The following is a 10,444-nucleotide window of genomic DNA, read 5'->3' as shown; positions in this document are numbered from 1 at the left end:
AGCAAATGTCCACATGAGTCTGTGTCTAATCTGCACACGATTATCACGTGCAGCTGGATAAGTGCTTGACTAATTAGGAGTCTTTGTGGTAAGATCACAGTAATTGCTTGTGTGTTAGCACAGCTCATGTTGCCTAAAATCTGATCCCAAGAGCCTAATAAACAAAAGGAGAATTAACAAATAAACAGCAAAGTGCTATTTGCTAGGTCTGGTGCAGCAGGGAGAGCTCAGGGAACCCTGTTCTCATGGAAAGCCGGAGGAAAACAATGACTTCCCAGGTTGTTGCAAGGTAAACTTTACTAATTTGTGTTCCACTTTGGGTGCATTTTAAGGTAGCTAAACTGGGGTACCCACTGGGAAATACCACAAAAAGAGCAGTTCCCAGCAACAGGGCAGCCAGAATTGGTGAAGGGTGTTTGGAAAATCCCTTTAGGATATTTATATGTAGAATGTACGACTTCCCAGAAGGATGTACTAATCAGTGTAGGCATCTGAGGGCTCAGGAGATGCTGATGTGGTTTCCTGGCGCAACTTGGCCTAGCCAATGCTGGAAAGGCTGCAGTTTGGTGTGACCCAGAGGAGACCATTAACAGCGCTTTGTCTCACTCTCACCATCTCCCTGGCTAGCAGCCCCAGCTCACTCCCACAGACTGGCTGTCAGGACTTCAAAGCTTCTTTGGTCATCTAGCTATTTGCAGACTAACCCTCTGTTTGGATCTTTCTGAGGGGAACCACCCATCCAGGCAGCAGGAGGCTGAAACACGTGATGAAGCCAAGCTGCTTTTGTGCAGAAAGTCCAGCTGAGCAGAAGAGCCATGGGTGCTGCTCACTCAGTCTCCCTCTGCAGAGAGACGCAAGGAGGGGGAGAGGCCCAAGTTTTAATTCTATATGTTAAACTACTAGGGATCTAACAATTAAATCCCTAAAAGAAACCAGCCCATTGAATGTGACCACAAGGGCAGAGCAAAGGGCACTCGTTAGCTAAATGAGAGGTTCCACAACCCTAAATAGACCGGAGAGCCGCCACAGGAGCAGCTGGCTGTGGGTCCTCCAAAGATCACCCCACTCTGCCTCCACCTGCAAAGTAGATGCTGTGACAAAGCAGGACTGTTCTTAATGTTTCCTCTGAATAGTGTGGGGGTGCCTCAGTTTCCCCTAGGCAGTTCTTAAGTATCTAGGTGGTGGGGTAAGGGGGTATGATCATTGCAGAGCCCTAGAGGGCAGGTGTTTGCAGGGGTCTGGACACAGAGAATGGCCGACACCCTGTTTCCTCGCAACTGATGGCCTGGCCCTTCCCCCCTGCAAGGTGAGAGATAAAGGATTGGAGAACAAAGGAATCCGGGCACCTCCTGGCCCGGGAAAGGGACAAAGCCCAGAGGAGGAGGGGCTGGGAGGAGTTTCAGTTTGGGTCTGGCTGCGGACGAGGAGTGAAGTGCAGAAGTGGTTGTCTGGCTCACTGCCCCCCAAAATGGACCTAGCTGAGGGGTCCTGTTCTCTGCACCTACAAGCTCTGTGTTAGACCATGTTCCTGTTGTCTAACAAACCTCTGTTTATTGGCTGGTTGAGAGTCACATCTGACTGCGAAGTTGGGGTGCAGGACCCTCTGGCTGCCCCAGGACCCCGCCTGGGCGGACTCGCTGTGGGAAGCGCACGGAGGGGCAGAGGATGCTGAAGGCTCCGAGGTCAGACCCAGGAAGGTGGAAGCCGTGTGAGCTGTGTGTCCTGCAGACGGGCTGCTCCCAGAAAGGAGACTTCCCCAGAGTCCTGACTGGCTTCATGGGGAGCAGTTCCAGAGCATCACCTGGGGACTCCGTGACAGATGCCCCCAACCACGAAGGCAGGGCAGGCCCTTACCAGGATGTCACTGTCATCCCAGGGCCTCGGTGCCAGGTGCACACCAGCGGGTGAAACTCTCTTTTGCTGTGAGGCTACAAAAAATTTCACAGTGGCTGGGCTGCTTTTGAGCTGAGACCATTGTCCATCATTTCTGCCCCATACTGTCTGTTTGCTTGGTGCCAGCCCCCCCCCCGCCCTCCCTCCCTTCTGGAGCTGTTGTGCATCCCCCCCCGGTCTGGAGCTGTTGTTTCTTGTTGATACTTAGGGGGTCTACACTTAAAGCGCTACAGCAGCGCCACTGTAGTGCTTCAGTGTAGACACTGTGCAGACGGGAGGGCGTCTCCTGTCGCCAGGTAACCCACTGCCCTGGGGTGCAGCTAGGCCAGCGGAAGAATTCTGCCATTGACAGAACACTGTCTACACTAGGGCTAGGTCACTCTAGCTGGGTCTCTTGGTGGGTGTGTGGGGGAGTGTATTTTTCACCCCCTGCCCCCTGGAGATGTAGCTACACCGATGTCAGTTCCTAGTGTAGACAAGACTTAGATGGTAAGCTCTTTGGGGCAGCGACTGTCCTTTGTGTTTGTATAGTACCTAGCTCCCTGGGGACGCTCTGATAATACAAATAAATAATACTAGCACCCAGCCAGCCACACTCCTGGGTTTTTTGGGTTGCCGAGCTAGCCTCGCCTCTGCACTATTGCATTAAAGTGAACCTTCCTCTGCGTAAGAACAGAGAACCTCCATAACGCACCGGAGAGGGAGGCCTCGTCTACACTAGGCATTTACTGTGGCATAGCTGCATCTCTCAGGGGTGTGAAAAATGCACACCCCTGAGACGCAGCTATACCGACCTAACCCCCGGGGTAGCCCAGCGCTAGGAGAATTCTCTGTCCACCTAGCTACTTCCTCTCAGAGAGGAGGATTACCTGCGCCGATGGGAGAACCCCTCCTGTTGGTGTGAGAAGAGTCTATATTGAAGCTAAAAGAAAAGGAGTACTTGTGGCACCTTAGAGACTAACCAATTTATTTGAGCATGAGCTTTCGTGAGCTACAGCTCACTTCATCGGATGCATACTGTGGAAACTGCAGAAGACATTATATACACAGAGACCATGAAACAATATCTCCTGCAGCATTTTAAGTGTAGACAAGCTCAAAGTGTGGGCTAGTGGTCCAGGCATGGGTCTGGGAGTCAGGATGCCTACGTTCCATTGGCAGGTTCAGGAGGAGAGTGAGGTAAAGTGTTTAGAGCAGAAGGAGCACAGAGGCAGTTGACTGGGTTTCCCATCTGACAGACTTGCTGGGCATTTCACAACTCTTGGCCTCAGTTCCCCTCTCTCTGAAATGGGGCTGATGATACCACTTCCTGGCGGATTTATGGATTAATTAATGTTTGGGACATGGGTTCTCAGGGTTGCTTCTGGTGTACAAGGACCTTCACAGGTAGGAAATATTCAGTCGTAAAGGGCTCTGCAGTCTAACAGAGAAAGGTATAAGAAGAACTAGGGGCCGGAAGATAAAGCTAGACAAATTCAATTTAGAAATAAGGCACAGGTATTTAACAGTGAGGGTGACTGAGCACTGGAACAAACTGTGACACTAGCAGACCAGGTGCCAGCTCAGACCAGGGTCCCCATGCCTCAACTGAACACTGACAGACACAGCTGGAGCCAGTCCGGCTCACCTGGGTGTCAGTAATGTTAAAACAGGAAGTACAGGAACGCGTTGAGTGTTTAGTCTATTGAATGCTGGGGCGTGGCTGCCTGCATTAATCTCACATATAGCATCTGTATCCCATAGTATAAGGTAATGCCTGAGCACTGTAAGCCGTTGTAACTGTAACTCTCCAGGCAGGAGAGGACATTAACCAGTGTGAAATGCTGGTCTCCAACAGATGTTACGTCCTGCCCGACAGGGAAGGCCCAGCAACACCAGATGGACAAAAGTGGAACGTTAGAGAGGACTCGAGAGTTTGCTGTTTACTCTCCTCCTCCCCTCCCCCATGAAGATGAGTCTTGCAAGCACAGCTTAAATTCAGCCGGAGCCCACTGCAGCAGGACCTCTGGTAAATATTTTCAAACTCCCAGGAGCCCTGGCACCTCCCACAGGGTTTCAGCCTGCAGGAGGCCCCAGGGCTTGTGGTCTCAGCCCTGCAGCGCATGCTGGGGCTCAGGGCTTGAGCCCCAATGTGCACCATGGGGGCTGAAGCCCCGGCTAAAGCCCTGATCCCCAAATGGGGAGATGGGGCTCCAGTAAATAACTGTCGAACTTAAGCCCTGCTTGCAAGTGAATTCCTCCCATCAACTGAGCTTGCAGTTCAAAGCAGAAGTAAAAAAGGGAATACTGTCAAGGAGGAACAGTATCTTTATGCTGCTTGGACTGTGAGAACAAGATTTCTAGGCATAAGCAAAAAATTCCCAGTGCTTTGCTTGGATTAGCCTTAAAGGACATCTAGAGCTTGCTTATTGTAGAAGCTTCTGTTATTTTTGAAGCTTAAGATTTGTGTGTGTTTGCCTGCTTTAACCTTGTAAATAACTCCTGTTTCCTTTTCCTAGTTAATAAATCTTTAGATAGTTTATTATAGGATTAACAAGTACTGTCTGTGGTGTGAGATCTAAAGTACAATTGACCTGGGTAAGTGACTGGTCCTTGAACTCAAATATTGCTGTGATACTCAATGTAAGGGACCATGTCACAAAAGCAGGGTCCCCTGGGTGGCGAGACAGACTGGCATGCCCACGGGCACTGTGTGATGCTCTGGTTAGGCTGTTACGGAGCCCGAGGAGTTTGCACTTGATCACTGGTTGGGAGCAGTCTGCCCTAAGCTTAGTACTCACACTCCTGAGCCACTGCAGGACAGTTTGCCACAAACTACTACGGGAAGTGCAGGATTCTCCATTTCTTGACACCTTCAGAGCCAGACGAGAGGCCTTTCTGGAAGATGCTTTAAGGTATGTCAGCACTGCACGCCGAACTAGCATGGCTATAAATGGCAGTGTGAACAGTGAGGCTTAGCTTGGGCAAGCAGAGAGCCCTACATGCTTGAACCCTAGTGTATACATCCCTGCCCGGCTCTCTGCACACCCACGCAACACCTCCCATGGCTGCACCGCTGGTGCTCGCAGCATAGCATTCTGCTGCCAGAGCCTGGCACCCAGCCGGGACGGGCAGAGGGGGAGGGCGAGGTTCCCGTGAGTCCCCGCCGCCAGAGCCTGGCATCCAGCCGGGACGGGCAGAGGGGGAGGCTCCCGTGAGTCCCCGCCGCCAGAGCCTGGCACCCGGCCGGGACGGGCAGAGGGGGAGGGCGAGGCTCCCGTGAGTCCCCGCCGCCAGAGCCTGGCACCCGGCAGGGACGGGCAGAGCGGGAGGGCGAGGCTCCCGTGAGTCCCCGTCGCCAGAGCCTGACACCCGGCCGGGACGGGCAGAGGGGGAGGGGCGGCTCCCGTGAGTCCCCGTCGCCAGAGCCTGGCACCCGGCAGGGACGGGCAGAGGGGCGGCTCCGGTAGTTTCCCGCCGCCAGAGCCTGGCACCCGGCCGGGACGGGCAGAGGGGGAGGGCGAGGCTCCCGTGAGTCCCCGTCGCCAGAGCCTGGCACCCGGCCGGGACGGGCAGAGGGCGAGGTTCCCGTGAGTCCCCGCCGCCAGAGCCTGGCACCCGGCCGGGACGGGCAGAGGGGGAGGCTCCCGTGAGTCCCCGTCGCCAGAGCCTGACACCCGGCCGGGACGGGCAGAGGGGGAGGGGCGGCTCCGGTAGGTCCCCGCCGCCAGAGCCTGGCACCCGGCCGGGACGGGCAGAGGGGGAGGGGCGGCTCCGGTAGTTTCCCGCCGCCAGAGCCTGGCACCCGGCCGGGACGGGCAGAGGGGGAGGGGCGGCTCCGGTAGTTTCCCGCCGCCAGAGCCTGACACCCGGCCGGGACGGGCAGAGGGGGAGGGGCGGCTCCGGTAGTTCCCCGTCGCCAGAGCCTGGCACCCGGCCGGGACGGGCAGAGGGGGAGGGCGAGGGGGAGGCTCCGGTAGTTCCCCGTCGCCAGAGCCTGGCACCCGGCAGGGACGGGCAGAGGGGGAGGGGGAGGCTCCGGTAGGTCCCCGCCGCCAGAGCCTGGCACCCGGCAGGGACGGGCAGAGGGGGAGGGGGAGGCTCCGGTAGTTCCCCGCCGCCAGAGCCTGGCACCCGGCCGGGACGGGCAGAGGGGGAGGGGCGGCTCCCGTAGGTCCCCGCCGCCAGAGCCTGGCCCCGCTGCACCCGGCCTCGTGTCCCACCCGGGCCAGGCCCCAGGGACACACAGGTGCCCACGTGCCAGGCAGGGGCCAGGCTCCACGACCCAAGGGCGCCTGCAACCTTCGGCTCCACGAACCACCCGCCCAGAGGAGAACCCAGGAGTCCTGGCGGCTAGAGCTCCGCCCCCAGCCAGCATCCGTGTCTGGCCCCGCCCAGAGGGGAGGAGCCTCCCAGGAGTTCCAATAAGGCCACACTACAGATGGCGCCAGGAAGGGAGCGGGCGCCGCTGGATTAGCGCATGCGTACTGTTGGCACCTGAAGAGCGGGTCTCGCTTCTACACATGCGCATTGCCCGGGGCTGGGGTGCGGAGAGAGTCACGCCTGCGCAGTGTCTGAGTTCGACCGCGGCGCCTGCGCAGTGCCCGGGGCGGGGCGGCCCAGCGGCTGCGCACTGGCTGCTCCGGGTCCCGCTACAAGATGGCGGCGGAGGGGAGGGCGCGGCGGAGGCGGGACGGTAGCAGGAAGCGGACCGCTCTCCGGTGCCCCCAGCCCCTGACCTCGCACGCAGGTACCGGCCGCGCCCGCGTGGGCAGGGGCCGCGCCCCGGGAGATGAGGCGGGGCCAGGGCGCCGGGAGGGGGGCGAAGGGCCCGCGCGGAGGCGGGCGGCGGCCCCGGGTCCTCGGCCGCCATCTTAGTGTCCTGCGCGGGGCCCGGCCGCGGGCTCCCTCTGCCGCCGCGGCCGGGGGCCCGGGAGCGCGCACGGTGGGGGAGCGGGTCCGCGCGCCTGCGCAGGCCGCGGGGTCCGTCCCCCCCTCGCGGGGCCGGGGCCCGCGGGCGGAGACTGACGCGGCCCGTTCTCGCCCCGTAGCGCCCGCCGCGGGCCAGGCGCGCCCCCGCCCGCTGTGAAGATGCGGCCGCAGCCCCGCGCAGCGCACGGCGTCGCTGGAGAGGCGCGAGAGGCCCGCGAGCCGACCCGCAATTGTAAGTAACTCGGCGGCGCCCACGGACCGTCGCCCGCCCGCCCGCGGGAGCGGGCCCTGCTGCGCTGCGCCTCCGGCCCGGCGAGGGATCGCCGCCCCCGCCAGCGCGCCGCTGGGCATCGCGTCTCCGCGGCCGCCGAAGCGCCCCGGCTCGGCCTGGACCGGCTCGGCCTGGACCAGCTCAGCGCGCCGCCCGGCGCACACGCCTCTTGGGGCACCAGGCGCTCTCGGACTGTGCGTTAGGCTGGTGTCATTTCTTTTTGATGCTCATGTGAGTTAACGCCGGCGCCGCCTTCTGCTGCTTACCTATGGCCTCCCCGTGTGTTACCCATTAAAAACAACCACCAAATCGTTAGCTTGTCAGTGTCATTCTCGGTGTCTGGGAGAATAGAAGTAGCCTGGGGGCTAGGGTGGATACACGCTCTGGTGTTGAGCAATCACAACACCCAAACGCAGTGCAGAAATGAATTGTGACGGTGTTCAACTTTCCCAGCCCCAGCCAGCAGCCCTGCCCTGGGGATGGCAGGAAATATCTTCAAAAATTTCTCCTTCTCTGCTGCTGATTCCTAATGTCTGCATCCATCCTTCTGTCTGATTATAGAGAGAAACATGTAAACTCCCCGACTGATGAAATGGAGCAAATCCTACTCCTTCTAGCTGTACTCCTTGCTGTGTGTCTTCTTCCACCTTACTGTGCTCTGTTTTGGTAGTTACCACTTCCAGGTTATAAGCTCTTTGGGGCAGGGGCCAGATCTTATGTCTGTAAAGTACTGTACACAACACTGATAACATAACCAATATATAATGGTTATTTTTGATCCGTTTTAATAAGTCCCAGCATTGGTGAGATACAGGCCAAACTGCTCCTCCAAATAGTCCCATCAGCATGGTCCACTGGAGAGAGAAGGGGACTGGGTATAAGAGGACCTTGGTTTATAGTCTGCTCTGCCACATTTTCGTCAGTGACTTGGGAAGAATCACTCTCTCTGCTTCCATTTTCCTGTCTGTAAACGGAGATGGAAATGGTCATTTGTTCAAGTTCAAAGCACTTATGGATGAAAAGAATTAGCTAAATATTATTACTATATGCCACATATGATCAAACCAACTTGCACCAACTTCTGTCATTTTATTTAACACTTTGTAGCCTGTAAATAGCTGTAGCTTCTTGAAGTACACACCTGGTTTATTTTGGGCCTTACCCCACTACATTTAAGTATAAGGCACACAATATATAATGGAGGACACACCAGCGATCGTATTGAATAAGCATAGGCTTGGGTGTTTTATGTATTTTTCTAAAGAGGGATTAAAAGCTTTTAAAAATCAGACAAGATGGGTGCTTAATTTAATGGACTATTTAATGAAGCTTGTGAGTCTGGAGCCCTATGATACACCTATTCCAGCTATGGTCTGGTACATAAAAGTGAGTATAGAGTGAGGCTGAGCTGTTGCTTTTTTCCTGCAAAATGATTGAGCTAGTTTTGCAGCCTTTGCTCACTCCCAGTTAGGATGACTGTGGAGGTCACACTGGGGTTGGAGAAACAGCACAGATATGCAAAAGTGTAGGAGAAACAGCACAAATATGCAAAATTAATATAACTCCTCCACTTGCTGAAGGGTCTAACTATTTGTACGTTGTGGTGCAGGCTGTCTAATAGGTGCTCTCGGATAATATATAGCCTTTCAGCTGTGGGCTTGTCTTTTGCCTGGCTGTGGAGAATCAAGGCTTCTAGAAGACCTGCACGCTTACACTAACCCACTATATTGCCTTTCCTGGGAGAAGGAGGGAGGGTGGTTCCCTCTTTGTGGCACCTCCCCCGCCAAGCATGCCTACCAATACACTTCAGTTCTGACATGCACCACAGTCTCCTTTTGTAGTTATCACCACAGGCAGCCAGTGCTCATTCCTGACTTCCTTCTATTCCACTTCTGCTGAACATACTGCCTGTTGTGAAATGTTCAGGGACTTCTTTTAATATGCAGGAGTGGAAACTAGACTGATAAATCTGGTGGTCACTCACATGGGTCTCTATAGATGAAAGATGAGAGCGTGGCCACTTTGCAATATTATTTAATATTAGTACCACTTAAATACACTTCTTTAAAGGCAAAGAGGTGGCAGTATCTTAGATACTGAACTGGGAGGACAAAAGGGTGGTGAAATACAAAGGCAGCTGCCGAGTTGGAAAATGGGGGTAATGGCTAAAAACTCCTTTACATTCATCCCTTTTTCCTTGCTTCACTGTGGAGCCAGCGTGTTTAGGGTTGGTAGAGAAGCCATCTCTGATACTTGCCCCAGGACAAGTGTTTTGATAACTTCACAGGGAGGGCTCACTGAGAAGAGAAGAGCCTGGAGGCTTCTCTCCAGCTGACAACATTTAATAATACTTACATAGTGCTTTAGCAGTATGACCCAATTAACCTTCACATTTCCTTTTGTGGGTAGAGCTGGGAGTGTCACCCCCATTTTGCAGATCAAGAAATTGAAGTACAGAGAGGTGGGGTAACTTATTCAAAGCCCTGGAGCAAGTCAGTGACAAGACCAAGGAGTTCTTGCCTTCCAGCCTGTGTTTGCACCTGTGGAGCTCATTGGTTGCCTTTCTAATAGAGCACTGGAGTTATTTTATGTAGTACTTGAATGTTTAATAGATGTCTCAAGTTTAAAGCTGAGATGGGGGGAGATCTGCATATGTTCTCAGGTGAGGAGTGATTTCTGTCCCAGGTAGGCGAGTAGGGGATCAGACACTTGACCTTTCTGATGGGGTCTAGTTGTAAGTTGTGTATTTTAATGCTGCTAAGTGATTCCCCTCTTGTGTGCTGTTCAGAGTTCAAAGTTCCTATTAATCAGTGTGTAATTAGGTTAACAGACATCTGTAACAGCTTTCTGCCACCAAATCAGGTGCTGCCTTTCCTCCCCCACTTTCAAGCCTTCTTTGTTGTTGCTGATACAGGATTGTGTTGTTAGAGCTAAGCTGTTGAACTGGCTCTGGGCACAGGGCTAGCCTTGCACAAATCATATTTTGATGTGCTGTTTGTGTATAAAGAACAGGAGGACTTGTGGCACCTTAGAGACTAACCAGTTTATTTGAGCATCAGCTTTCGTGAGCTACAGCTCACTTCGTCGCTGTAGCTCACGAAAGCTGATGCTCAGATAAATTGGTTTGTCTCTAAGGTGCCACAAGTACTCCTTTTCTTTTTGCGAATACAGACTAACATGGCTGCTACTCTGAAACCTGTTTGTGTATATTTTCTCTAGTGCCTGTGCTGAGAAATGGCCAATGAGAATCACGGCAGCCCTGGGGAGGAAGCTTCTCTGATGAGTCACTCACCTGGTACCTCTAACCAGAACCAGCCCAGCTCCCCGAAACCCATCCGACTGGTGCAGGACCTGCCAGGTACTTGTTCT

The 10,444-nt window shown here is 54.8% G+C and overlaps 1 protein-coding gene across 5 annotated transcripts in view; it reads left to right on the top strand.

Annotated features, from left to right (window-relative positions):
* The first annotated feature begins 109 nt into the window (after positions 1 to 109).
* PCIF1 (phosphorylated CTD interacting factor 1) overlaps positions 110 to 10,444 on the top strand; it is a 44,386-nt gene continuing 34,051 nt past the window's right edge. The window contains exons 1-3 of one of the 5 annotated variants that reach the window (XM_037915498.2): positions 6,454 to 6,622; positions 6,924 to 7,036; positions 10,295 to 10,433. In XM_037915498.2, coding sequence (XP_037771426.1) covers positions 10,310 to 10,433 — 124 coding nt within the window. In that variant the 5' untranslated portion in view covers positions 6,454 to 6,622; positions 6,924 to 7,036; positions 10,295 to 10,309. Of the gene's footprint in view, positions 290 to 6,453; positions 6,623 to 6,923; positions 7,307 to 10,294; positions 10,434 to 10,444 lie in introns of those variants that run through there. The other 4 variants (XM_043527334.1, XM_037915500.2, XM_043527333.1 and 1 more) reach the window with 4 other exon arrangements.

This window comes from Chelonia mydas, chromosome 13 (assembly GCF_015237465.2).
Source record: "Chelonia mydas isolate rCheMyd1 chromosome 13, rCheMyd1.pri.v2, whole genome shotgun sequence".
NCBI lineage: Eukaryota > Metazoa > Chordata > Testudines > Cheloniidae > Chelonia > Chelonia mydas.
Note: the sequence above shows the minus strand (reverse complement) of the source record. Positions and strands in the feature narration are given on the sequence as shown.